The sequence below is a fragment of the Parambassis ranga genome, chromosome 13, assembly GCF_900634625.1.
Source record: "Parambassis ranga chromosome 13, fParRan2.1, whole genome shotgun sequence".
Lineage (NCBI taxonomy): Eukaryota > Metazoa > Chordata > Actinopteri > Ambassidae > Parambassis > Parambassis ranga.
Genome location: NC_041033.1, coordinates 20,955,438 through 20,969,009, shown reverse-complemented (window position 1 = coordinate 20,969,009; position 13,572 = coordinate 20,955,438). Strand labels below are relative to the sequence as shown.

General features: G+C 46.0%; 3 protein-coding genes across 3 annotated transcripts; all 3 read left to right on the top strand.

Annotated features, from left to right (window-relative positions):
• The first annotated feature begins 4,737 nt into the window (after positions 1 to 4,737).
• On the top strand, positions 4,738 to 5,524 carry LOC114444495 (claudin-4). Its single transcript, XM_028419103.1, has one exon. The coding sequence runs from the start codon at positions 4,856 to 4,858 to the stop codon at positions 5,522 to 5,524; it is 669 nt and encodes a 222-aa protein (XP_028274904.1). The 5' UTR covers positions 4,738 to 4,855.
• A 3,014-nt stretch (positions 5,525 to 8,538) lies between these two features.
• Positions 8,539 to 9,736, top strand: LOC114445212 (claudin-4-like). Its single transcript, XM_028420171.1, has one exon. It carries the CDS (start codon positions 8,763 to 8,765, stop codon positions 9,417 to 9,419), a length of 657 nt encoding a protein of 218 aa, XP_028275972.1. The 5' UTR covers positions 8,539 to 8,762; the 3' UTR covers positions 9,420 to 9,736.
• A 1,426-nt stretch (positions 9,737 to 11,162) lies between these two features.
• Positions 11,163 to 12,364, top strand: LOC114445003 (claudin-3-like). The gene has a single exon (XM_028419924.1). The coding sequence runs from the start codon at positions 11,311 to 11,313 to the stop codon at positions 11,956 to 11,958; it is 648 nt and encodes a 215-aa protein (XP_028275725.1). The 5' UTR covers positions 11,163 to 11,310; the 3' UTR covers positions 11,959 to 12,364.
• The last annotated feature ends 1,208 nt before the right edge of the window (positions 12,365 to 13,572 follow it).

The window sequence follows — 13,572 nt, the reverse complement described above, 5'->3', positions numbered from 1 at the left end:
TCAGCAGTAATCTGAAAATTGTAAAAATGTCTATAAAGAGCTGAGAGGCAGGTGGAGAGAGGCTTCAGATTATCACACTGGAGCGGTTGGTTTCAGGTTTCTATGGACAGAAATCTCACTTTTCTGGGTTGCTTCATGATGTGGTCTTAAACATTTCTGATGAGTGGTCATATGACATGAATGCACATGGCTTTTGGCTCTATTGACCTATCTACGACGTTATTGGTGACATGATACATGTGAGAGTATCAATGTGCAAATGAAGTCTGCACTGAAGTTAGATTCAAGTCTTAATGCAGATCACTGGTAATTATAAATGTGGGAGACAAGAAAGACAAACATGAGCCGTGCACAGAAATCTGATTCGAACTATGAGGCTTTTAATGTGAAAGCAGCCTCAGTGCACGCAACCCTAACATCTGTCTTTCTCTCTTTGCTCACACGATCCTACTAAAGCTGTTTACTGTCATATATGTTTCTATTTCTGCAGTTATTAAACTGAATATGAATAAAATAATGATAACTCAGCCTGGCTTCATGTCATCAAGCGGCGGGTGACAAAAATGTGTCGACGTCACCTCCAACAGATCGACAAGCAGCTGAATTTGATTGCTAAAAGGACATTTTTTTCATGTGTATAGTGACACAGGTAGCTTAGCTTAGCAAGCTAATGAGTGTGCAGAGATTCTAGTAATTGCTACAGGTGTGCCAACCACAGCCCTTAAATTTGTTGCTGCATGGTTATATCATGCTTTAGTCACATGGTTGGGACTAAAGCAGAGGATTCTGTGAGCATGTAGGGTGAAAGTGAAACAGACCTTGCAGTGATGTCAGTCCTTTAACGGCGAAGGGTCGCGGCCTCCTCCTGCAGATCGACTTGGTAGAGAAAGCTGCACGCTGCTGTCCGGTTTGTATTATCGATAGTTGTCCAGACATCAGGAGGAAAGACGTCGGGGAAATGGCAAACACGATGCCGGGTGACACACTGCTGCAAAAAGAGGGAATAATGAGAGGAGGCATAGGCAGGCAGAGAGGGAATCAGATTGTTTCAGACATGAATGGAGGCAGTGTTTAAGAGCCAGAACTGCCGTTAGGACTATAATACCTCTATTTTATCCAAGGTAGGATCATTAAAGGTACTTGAGCCTGGCTATGGAGATTGGGTTCCGCACACAAGGAGGCAGGGAGGAATTTCCACAATTAAGACTGAGGAGAGATGGACTGAGAGAGAGAGAGAGATCAGCCCTGATGTGCAGGCTCATGAAGGCCTGAAGTAAAAATCATACGAGGTCAATCATACACGTGCAGCAGGCACATTTTAGAACCACACTGAATGCAAAATGGAGTCGTGAAAAGTGTAACAGCTTTCAAAATGTCTGATGATTGTGCCAAAGACTGGACCGGAAGAGCTCACCCAGGGAAACAGTGCAACATTTTGCAGCAACAGGTTGAAAGACTCGGCTGTGGGAAGCGTGAGAAAATGCCAGAGGGAGGTGAGGCGACAAGTGTCAGCAGGCAGTCTGAGGCGAGCCTGTAACGGCCGACTCTGGCTCAGGCGTCAAACCCTTCAAGATAAATGAATTATTATTACATTATTAATGAAAAAAAAAACTTTTATTTTACAGTAGCCTCCATACGCTTCTGTACTTGAGACAGAAGTCACGCAGCGTTCCATGTATTTGTTTATTTAGTCATTCTAGTAAATAACTACTGATGAGCAGAGTGAAACCGACGTCCCTCCTGCTCTCTAGTGTTGTCACTAACATGCCAATGTTTGGGTTTTTTCATGATCTAAAATTGAGCACATCAGTTTCATCCATCAGCGGTGTGTGTGTGTGTGTGTGTGTGTGATGTCATCACAGAGAGCCCTGAGGCACAGTCACAGTCACAGTTTCAGTGGGTAATTTAAGCAGTAAATATCTTAGTGGGATCTGTGGTGAGTCAGGCAGGTTCGGGCATGACACATCATCACATGACACAAACAGGAACATGAAGGTTTGTCAAAAAAGTTGCAGAAAGATTGTAACAACTGTGAGTGGGGGAACCATCAGTTCTGTTTTTGTCACAACACAAGGACAATTCTCCTTCTGTGTTTAACTTCCTAGTACTTCATCACCACTGACTGCTCTTCACACACACAAACACACACACAATATTCTAATAGTGACTGGGAATTAAACTGAACTTATTATGAAGAAACAACAACAGCCCTCTGCACCTCCCAAAACCTGGTCAGACCGGTTCCCGCTCCCAGGGCAGGTGAACGTTTTGGCAAGTGGCTGCGTGCATGTTTCCAAGAAAAGTGTCTGGTGAAGTCGCTGCACCTGCTGCGAGTGTAACTCCTTCAATGATCGCCATGTTTGGTGAGGACATAAACAGTTATCTAGAAATATGTGGGTGTGCTGTGGAGATCATCTGCACAAAGAAACAACAAAGAAATAAGGACGAAAACTGTCTCGAGTTACTGAATAAAAACACATTTTGCTTTAGTGTTAGTTTCTCTCAACACTCTGTGCTGTTGCACAGTGTCTCCCTGTGTATTTGACTGTCAATAGAATACTACTACTACTGGACCTGTTAGAGTGCCATGAAGACATTTCACTGCTCAGTGAGCAGCGTGGAGGAGCTGCTTCAAGCTGCTGAACACATGATAGTGAGTCATTGTAGTGTCTGATCAGCCCTCAGTCCACCAAGAAGAGCTGCATTATTCAGACAGAAGCACTGCTGTGCATGGAGGAAGTGGAGAGAAGAGCGCCGAGTTCCTTTCCTGGAACCACCCCCATGTCAATACAAAACAATGTCCACACCTTAGACAGAGAGGACACATGGTTTGAAAGAGGAGTCAAGGAAGCATCTATGTTAAGCTGGAAAAACCTTCTCTTAACAGAGGCAGTGGACTCAGACATCATCTTTCCACCACATACAATGCAGCTTCCATCCAGGAAGAACAATGGGCCTGCAACCAGTCCCCCTCCTGTAGTCTCATAGTCGTCTCACAGGTCTCACAGTCAGACCACAAATATGGAGGCCACAGGTCCTCCACCACATACAAACAGAACTGATGAAGCTGCTCAGGGGAGAGCGAGGAAACTGACCTGGATGACTGAGAATCATCCAGGTCAAGGAATCAGTCTGGTCAGACCAGCATCAGGTCTGGTCCCCGCAGAAAAGAAGACAACAACAACAAATTCAAAAAGTTACCGTACTCAATTTTACTACTGCACCTTTGCATCCTCACGTATTGTTCTACTTGCTAATACATAAATCTAATCTAATCCTGTAAATATCAGAGTTTCAGGACATGTTATCACTGATGTAATTCAAGCTGTGTGATTTATCTGATCTGTTAATCCACAGAGCTGCATCCAGACTCCCTGGAGCTGAGCACTCCTGGTACTGCAGGAGCTGCTGCCAGCCGCACATTATCAGAGAACATTTCATTCACATGATATTTTAGCGGTCTGCGTCATCCAGCGGTGCTGCTCAAACCCTAATCCAGCCTAATTTAACAGACACAGCGTTTCTTCTGCAGAGATCCTCAAAACGCAACAGGGATAAAATGTGAAGCAGCTCCCTCTGCTGGTAAAAACCTGCAGTAACACTATAATGCCCATCAACAGGTACAGTCCCAGAGTTTGTTTTCTTATCCAAAAATATGCAGAAATATTCACTTTGATGGAGGAAAAACACCACATGAATACAAAAAGAGTTTGGAAGTTTGGTGTGCGTCTGTGTGTGTCAGTGGGAGGATGGGAGTGTGTCCGTTTGAGCGTGGAGGGGGTGAACCACCAGATAACAGAGATGTTCATCCTGACCGCTGACCTCAGGTGACCTCTGTTTATTAGAGTGAAGCCTTGACTGACACAGAGCTCATTGGTAGCCAACAACAGTGTCTTTTAGTTAAAAGAGGTGTTCCTACCACGACAGAAGAGAGATGTGGTGTCACAAAAAATACTACACAGTACTACTATAGTTTTATTATTTTGTTCTTTCAGTTTTAAGTGTTGTCAAACTTACTTGAGGAAAACAGAGCCCTCTCTATCCTCTGAGGATACCCCAAATCAGCAGATACAAAGGGGGGTATTTACTGAGGGGATTAGTTACGTACCACCTACCATTAAGTCTCAGGTATGCATTTAAGGTTTAGCGTCTGCCATGGAGACGAAAGAAGACTGTTATCTGCTCACACAGCAGGCTCAACATCAGCACGTTATATATCAACAATTAAAAATGAAACCTCCTCTAACAGGAGCCAGAGTTTGCTCAGTGTGTGTGTGTGTGTGAAGGGATTCTGTAGCTGAACAACAAGGCCTGTCATTGTTTGCATGGAGCTCATTCAGTGGATGATGCTGCATCTTTCTTTAAGGTGTCACAGATTTATACATTCATCATATCTTTAATAAAAAAAAATGACGTGTGTGTACATCTATATCAGGTCTGAGCAAAGGAAGTCTGTCATATGTGTAAATGTGGTTCAGATTTAGCACCGCCTACATAGTTCTTTAATATTTGTTTGATGTTATCCGAGATTCTGCAGGTTTATTAGGATTTCTTGTGACACTGGCTCCATTTTGATGCTATTTTATACAAATCTTGCGTGCGTTCCTATATCGCAGGTGTAGTTTGAAGGTAAACATGATGCCACCTTCAGCTGACTCCACCTTCAGTCGTCTAAGCTCTATAAAGAATCCGTTTCTCCCTCTCTTTTCTCTCCCACTAAAAGTCTTACACAGGACTTTGAGCCTCAGAGATCCGATATCGCCTTCATCTCAGGAGGGTTGAGCCAGCAGACACAGAGGGGCCTTCTATCCCACAGAGCCCTGGACGTGACTTTAGTTCAGCTCCTTCACCAACTATGTACTCTGCAGGGTTGGAGATCCTTGGGATCATCCTGGCCGTGGCCGGCTGGCTGGGGGTGATGGTGGCTTGCGGCCTGCCTATGTGGAGGGTGGCTGCCTACATCGGTCAGAACATCGTCATCTCTCAGGTCATCTGGGAAGGCTTGTGGATGAACTGTTCGGTGCAGAGCACGGGCCAAATGCACTGCAAGGTGCACGACTCCATGCTGGGGCTGCCGGTGGACCTGCAGGCTGCGCGCGCCTTGGTCATTGTCTCTATGGTGCTGTGCATCGTGGGCATCGGCCTGTCAGTAGCTGGGGCCAAGTGCACCAACTGCAGCAGTGATGTGAACAGTAAGCCCCGGCTGGTGGTGGCTGCTGGGGTGACCTTCGTAGTGGCTGGACTGCTGCTTCTGGTGGCTGTGTCCTGGACAGCTCACGCCATCGTTGTGGGATTTTACGACCCGCTGCTGGAGGAGACGGGGAAGAGGGAGTTTGGGAATGCTCTGTACTTTGGCTGGGCTGCCTCCTGCCTGTTGATCCTAGGAGGAGCCCTGCTCTGCTGCTCCTGCCCATCCAAATCAGCTGCAGCACCAGGTCGTGGCAGCTCGGCGCCTTCCCGGGTGGACTACTCAGCTGTCAAAACAATGGCCGTCAATGGATACACCAGGAGAGACTATGTATAAACACATGAAGACCGACGGCTGTCTGTAATAACTCTGTGGTCAGTACATGATGCTGAATGATTGATGCATGTTGTTCTTAGATCAACAGATTTGAGTAAATTGTGTCTTGAAGACTGTGTCTGTAAACCTCAAAAACACACACACTGTCACACTGTCTGCATGTCATTTGAAAATAAAATCCTTTTGTGGAGCTTTTCATGCCACACAGCTCCTTGGTATGCAGAGAACAGGGACACATGCCAGCTGCAGAGTTCAGCAGCATCTGACCAATGAGAGCAGGGCTGGTCTGTGCCAATTGGGTATTTTATTTCAATGCAAATGCAGATTGGGGGGGGGGCACAATGGGTGGTTTGTTGTCCCTGAAGAGCACCTTAAGCCCCCCTCCATTGTAACCTGTCCTCTATTAGAAAAGCGAAACTGAGGCAGAGATAAAAGTCTCCGTTTGCAGTCCGCACTGTAACCGACTCCAAACTGAGTCAACAAAGAGCCCATTGATCAGCTACTGGTTCCCTTCCTGCTCAGGTCCCCTTTTTGATGGAGGTTAAAGTGTAAACAAACACATGTGGAAGATGATTAGTTGAGCTACATCAGGAGGAAATTTAACAAAAAAGTCACACACTTGTTGCTTTGCATCATGTGACCGTACAACAACAATGGAGAATGTGGTTCCGCCTCCACCTATCGCACAAAAATGAGGCCACAATACCTCACTAATGGCTGCTGCCATGTTGTAAACAAGACGACACCATCTTGGAACCAGAGACTGCACAACAGAAGGCCAGAGGTGAAGCTGCATCACTGCTGCCCCACCCAACCACTCATCCACCTCTGAGCTGAGTCAGCAGCTTGGCAGCATTTAAACACCACTCTGCGTTATAGAAACTAGCTAACAAGCCACAAACCATTCCTAAAAACACAACATGCGACGACTACTTTTAGTTTTTAACTTGGGTCTGTGTCCCATCCACTAACATGAGGAGGGGGGGGTTATATGACCGATATTGCAGCCAGCCACTAGGGGGCGGTGAATATGTTTTGGCCTCACTGTGGTGGAGGTCTTACAGCATCCATCTTCATGCAGCCTCTGCTTTGGACTGAGCGATGAGGTTAATGATTTGAGGAAGTCTTTGTTAATATGATGGAAACTCCCTTTGACTGAGCACACTGCACCGCCTGTTACTGGGCTCTGCTCTGCAGCGCTGTGCAGTCATACAGGGATAACATCATGTCAGAGGGGGGCTACAGATGAATGTAGTTTTTTTTGTTTCATGGCATGTGTAACAGTACACCATTAGAAACATCTAGCTTATGTCCAGACAGAAGTACGTGTGAGTCCGGCACGCCTCCTGTTTGCACTCCTACATATGGTCCAGGTTATCTACTTCCCAGAGTGAACTGTGACACAGATTAGTCAACCGTTCTAAGTTTAGCTCTGCAGCAGCACACACACACACACACACACACACACACACTAATAATGAAGTCATCAGACCTGCAGATGTGTTGTTTAAAGGGAGGGATGCATGTAGCATCAGTCAGTTTTAGTAGTTCATTGTGTTGTTGTGTTGTCATGTACAACAGGTGGAAAAACTAGCTGAGGGCCTCTTACCCAAAACTAAATTTAACCAAAGACGAGCTTTAAAGCTGGGAAAAGGTACAAAAAGACAAACTACACAAAACTACTGAACAAAAGGTTCCAAGATGCAACTCACCACAATACACAAGGATTTCTGAGCACCATGCAGAACGAAGTGACGAATACAAAGGGGGTACACAAAGAATCACAAGAGACAGGTGAGAACAATGAGGGCGAGGCAGACAATCAACAAGGTGGGAAACACAGGAGGAAGTAAAACACACACAGACACACAAGGGAGACAGACTTTCAAAGCAAGGCAGGAAACAACCAAAACAAACCAGGAAAAACTACAACCAAGGAATCATGACGTGAGTATTATGATGCTAATATAAGCTAGCTGCTAACTGCCTCTGCCTTCAGGTGCTAACATTTTGTAGCATTAGCAAGCTAACCAACAGCTAACCAGGTCATTAGCTCACAATCTGCAAATAGCAAGCTAGCCAAATTTGGATGAATTAGTTCAACTAGCAGGCAACTGGTTTCACTTGAAGTCGAGCAGAAACAACACTTTCTATGGTCCAACCTGAAATCAGTCCAGGTTACTGCAGCGTGGTTCTCTGTTGATGCCATGGAAAGCTCTGGAGATGTGCGTCTTACCCTTTGTTTGCATGAGGCAGTGTCAGAGCCCTTGTAGTGTTGTCAGGCCTTCTGGTTTAGCTCCTGTTGCGATGCATCCAGGGTTGTTTTATCATGAACAGTGTATCTCTGAGATCTTCATGTGTCTCTGTCACTTTGTTTTTAAGCCTCACTGCTGCCAGGGTCAAGACAATACTGCAGCCACCTGTGTCTCTGTAGCCTCTGTGCTTTATTCCCATGATCCTTCACTCTGTGGACTACATAAATGGACACCGGTGTTTGGTAAATTTAGAAAGTAACTAACACTTTACAGTCAGAATGCCTCCTCAGACCTCACGTAGACCTTTTTTTAAAAGGTTGAAAAGATCCAGAGTCTTTCACTTGACAGACACAGATACACCCTTCTCATAATCAGAGTACTCCCTCTGCTTTCCAAAGAAGTTCACCACCTCCATCAAGCCTCCTCTTTCCCGTAGCTCATCATCAGATAATAATGATCACAGAAATAAGGCCGAATTAAAGGAACAGGCATTCAACAGATGTTCACACCGATCACAAGTGACTAATGAGCGTCTGTATAACTCCAGCCAGACTGATGTTATTGTGATTTTAATTCATGTTTCGATCATTTACAAGCAAAACAAACAATATGAAGATGACATTCTTTCACTGAGACACCTGCAGCAGCTCCACTTTCAATCATTCATCCACTGATCGTTACCACGTCTGTTATCCTTTAACCACTGCAGACCTGGCTCCATGTTTGCTCTCCTGTCTCCCTCACACAGAGGGTGGGAGAGCTGCCGGGCTGAACAGGTTGAATGATTAAGCTGAGGCCGTTCACAGGCCAAGGCTGTGGTATTTCAGATGAGGTGGGACAGAAGACAGTTTGAATTCTTCCCCAGCCAATGACCGAGTGACTCCACCTTTTATTTTAAGTAAATCTGCTCAGTATATGAACATTCGTGCCTGCAGAGGACCCCCCCATTGAATCCAGGAGAGTCACACACACAGAGCGCAGACATGCCTTCACTGGGATTAGAGGTCCTGGGAGTGTCCCTCGCCCTCCTGGGATGGATCGCTGCCATCGTGTCCTGCGCCTTGCCCATGTGGAGAGTGTCCGCTTTCATCGGGGTGAACATCGTCACAGCACAGATCACCTGGGAGGGGATCTGGATGAACTGCGTGGTCCAGAGCACGGGCCAGATGCAGTGTAAAATCCACGACTCCATGTTGGCTCTAAGCGCTGACCTTCAGGCCGCCCGCGCCCTCACCATCATCTCCATCGTGGTGGGGGTTGTGGGGCTCCTGGTGGCCATCATGGGAGCAAAGTGCACCAACTGCGTGGACGAAGAGGTGGCTAAAGCTCGGGTGATGATAGCCGCCGGCGTGGCCTTCATCATGGCTTCCCTGACGGTGATGATACCTGTGACGTGGTGTGCTCATGCTATCATCATGGAGTTCTACAATCCAGTCATTCCTGAGGCACAGAAGAGGGAGATAGGAGCAGCTCTGTATCTGGGCTGGGCCGCAGCCGCTTTCCTTCTCCTCGGAGGGGGCATCCTCTGCTCCAGTTGTCCCAAACAACCTGAGAAAAGGTACGGGCCTCCGTCAAAGATGATCTACCCCCAAAGCAGGTCAATGGCTCCAAGTGGCTACGACAGGAGAGACTATGTCTGAAGTCACACCAGACAGACCTGGAGTAGAAGCTTTGTGTTACATGTGTGGTACTTTTTGTGTTGGAGGCACTGAGGCTAACGACTGTCATGTATTTAATACATAAAATCCCTGTATGATTTGTGATCCACGTTTAGTTCAGTAGAAATGTGTCACTGTGACAGATTATGAGGATTATGTTGTGTTGTGTTTTCTTACGTGTTTTATTTTATTGTAACTTTTTCCATTACTTTGTAACTTTGGTATACATCTTGTATTGTTATGTTTACTTTTGTCTCTTATATATGAATATAAATAAAAACAACTGAATATCTATATAATCTGTCTATATTTAATGTTATACGCATGTCCTTTTTTTTTTTACCTAATTGCTGAGGAAAAAACAGAAATGTGCCTCATGATGTTCCCAGGGGGACCCCAAAAAGTGATGCACCAGGCCAAATTTGAACAGATTTGGTTGGGTTAAGGTTAGAGTGATCAGATCAATAAAGATATTTTAACACTACTTTCATACTATTTAAATTGTGTTTCTGTGTTAAATAGTCTCCCCACATATTAAACAGCATGTTGTTGTTTGTATTTAGCAGGTAGTGTGTGTGTGTGTGTGTGTCTCAGAGTCTCGGTTGCACCTTTTTCACCTGATAACAAGAGCCACCATGTTGTCTGCTTACCCACACTCACCTATCTGAGCTGCCCTTCCAAACAAAGGACCTGTTTCATTTCATTCAGACTCGAGGGGGTGGGAGGTGGGAGGAGGTTGTCAGCACACGGTTCCCGAGCGCTGGGGGTTGGAGACATTCCTCAGGAGACAGTCTCAGCCACGAAGAAATTCAAGGATGTTTTGCAGACAGACCCATCAAACACGTCTCCTAGCTCTGAGTGGACTCCATCACCCCGAGCTGTAGTTTAGCTAAAAGAACAGTTAGCTCATCAAAATGAAGGAGGAGGAGGTCTTTCAGGATCCACAGTTCCAGACTCACTGAGTCATCCTCACAGCATCATGCTGACATGATCTCCTCTCCTTTCTTTCTCCACATGAAGACAACATCAGAGCTCTGGTTTAGTTTCATCTGACCAAATGACACACCTGGTCTGTCTCCAGGTTTGCTTCAGTCTGGCTTGGAGGTGTCAAGTGTTTCATGGTCTACAGCCTGGCAGTCCGAAGGTTTCACTTCATACCTCTGCCAGTCTTCTTCTGCCATGCTTGTCGTTAAGGTGTTTCAATCACAGGACCTCAGAGCTGATGCACGGTCTCACCGGCCCGTCTGGTGTTGATCTTATTGTGGTGAAGAACCTACTAAGTTATGATTGCATAGTTGTTTATAAGAAGATCTTTGAGAGATTTTTCCCAGATAGAGGACAGAAAATCCAGACCTGTGAAATGCTACATTAGTGTGTAAATCAATGAAGATTGTATTTTGTATGTTGATAAACAATAAATATGTCATGCCGGTTTTGTTCCGCTGAACATGCACGATGAAAGAAGATAGTCGGTCAACCTTTAAACACTTCTCTTCCGTTCTTTGCTTCTAAAAACCTGCTCAGTGCCCTTTCAGCTGTAAAAGGCCTCTTTGTAGACAGCCCCATTGTAAAGCTGGCCATGTAAGCTGATAGCACAGAGTCTTGAGCGTGTCCAGGTCTTTCCTCCCCTTTTGGTGATGTCAGCTTCGTCAAGGACTCCTCCCCTCCACCTGATCGGCCTTATAAGAAGGATACTGGCGAAGCCGAGGTAACAGATCATCTCACACTCACAGATGCAAGGCCTGAAATTACCTTAATTACCACTCAGGTCTCTGCTGTGTTTTTCTCCTCTGTGAGCTCCACTCAGGTGTGACCTACATTCAGCAGCAGCAGAAGAAGAAGAAGAAGAGGGGGAGGAGGAAGACCGTTCAGTATGTCTATAGGCCTGGAGTTGATAGGTATTTCCCTGTGCATTTTAGGATGGATTATTGCCATTGTGGCGTGCGCTCTCCCCATGTGGAGGGTGACGGCCTTCATCGGCAGCAACATCGTGACAGCTCAGATCATCTGGGAGGGCCTGTGGATGACCTGCGTGGTCCAGAGCACGGGACAGATGCAGTGTAAGGTCTACGACTCCATGCTGGCCCTTTCCCAGGACCTCCAGGCTGCCCGCGCCCTCACCGTCATCTCCATCCTGCTCGCCATCCTCGCCGTGCTCATTGCCATCGCCGGGGCCAAGTGCACCAACTGCATTGAGGACGAGGCCTCCAAGGCCAAGGTGATGATCATCTCCGGGATCTTCTTCATCGTGTCCGGGGTCATGCAGCTCATTCCTGTCTCCTGGTCTGCTAATACTATAATCAGGGATTTTTACAACCCGTTGCTAACGGACGCTCAGCGCAGGGAGCTGGGGGCCGCGCTGTACATCGGCTGGGCAGCGGCGGCGCTCCTGGTTCTCGGCGGTGGGCTGCTCTGCTGCTCCTGTCCACCCCGTGAGACCAGATACAACCCTTCACGGATGGCGTACTCTGCCCCACGGTCTGCAGGTGGCCCGGGGTTAGAGAGGAAAGACTACGTTTAAAATGGGTTTTCAAAAAGACATTTTTGAACATCAAAAACAAAGAAAAGTGGTCCATAAAGGATGTTTTAAGTGTTTGAAGTAGATTCTTTGTTTTTGTTTTCAGAGACTGAAAACCCTGAAAGTGATGTCTTTTTTTAAGCTCGTCAAATCACCGATATTTTTTACAGTCCTAGCTTCTTAGTGTTTACGGTTTCCTTCATAATAACACCGTTATCAAGAGGATTATGGTTGTAAATACTGTAGAAAGACTGTCATTAATCACCTGTAACAGTCAGAAGATAACAGTGTTCAGTGCAGTGTGTTGACAATGAAGCAGCCACAACTCTATCATTACGTACCGCTGACTCACATGTATTCCATTTTGTGTGTTATTTTTTTTTAAATAAACATGACTGTTTTTAAGCTGCGTTAAGGTGCGTCTGATCTTCTTTTATCTAGCGGCACAGTGACTCCCGCATGATGAGTCAGTTAAAAAGCCTTCTTTAAGCCCTGACATTCAATCCTGAAGGATACGTTACCTCCAGCTGCCACCTTCACCGCACACGCTCTGAGCAATTAGCCACAGGATCAGTTAACAGGCAGAGGCGACAAGTGTGAGCACAGAGGAGTGGACTCATTCCAGAGACAGGATTTTTTTTTTTTAGATATTATTAATCATCAGATTTCCGACTTAACTCCAGTCAGTCAATGGGAGCTGCCCTGTCTGACCATCACTCAGACCATGTTGGTCCAGTTTTAGTCTAACTGGCAGTTTATAAGATGATGCATCTCTAGAATAAAGAGGAAGAACTTACATGACACACACACACACACTGATGAAGACAAAGAAGTGAAAAATTAATGAACATTTCACAGTAAATATGGGTCAGAGACCAATCTCAGGTTACTTGTCAACAGTTGTCTCTCAGGACCATATCAGTGTCGCCTCCAACAAAGGACAGGGAGCCGCTTGACATCTGCTCATGATTAAAGTGACTCCAGATTAGAGCTCCTTTTTATGTTTAAAGGAGGCAGAAAAGCTTATTGTCACCAGTAATAATCAGCTGCTCAGCATGTTTACCGTTCCAGTGACTTGTCACAGACCCTCAGGCGTGTTTGATCATTGTTAATCAATGATTGGTGCGCGGCTGTTCTACCAAAAGTCCCTCTTTCACAAATGAAACACACTAATTTAAAGTGTGAATGAGGGTTTTGAATAGAAAATGAAGCAGCGGCCATGTGAAGCAAACATTCCTGAGGCCATGCATCTCATTAAGTACCTCAACCTGGATGACTGAAAGGGGGATAAAGGGCATTCTGGTGTCTCTGGTCATGCTCGGCCAAACTCTGGTCACATGACCGATACTGGGGAATGTGAAGGGCAGAGAGGTTGCCTGGCACCTGAAGTCAGAAAGGGAAAACAACTCCCCTCCTCCTCCTCCTCTTCCTCCTCCTCTCTGATGATAACACAGGCTCACTGTGTCCACTCAGTGGGAACGGAAACTCCCCGAGGTTCCTACCTGCTCCAGTGAGAAATTTACATCTAAACCAGGGCAGACAAAACCACCAAACGAAACCCTTCCAACAGGGACTGAACCTGAAGCAGTCATGTTAGATGTCATCATTATTTTTAGA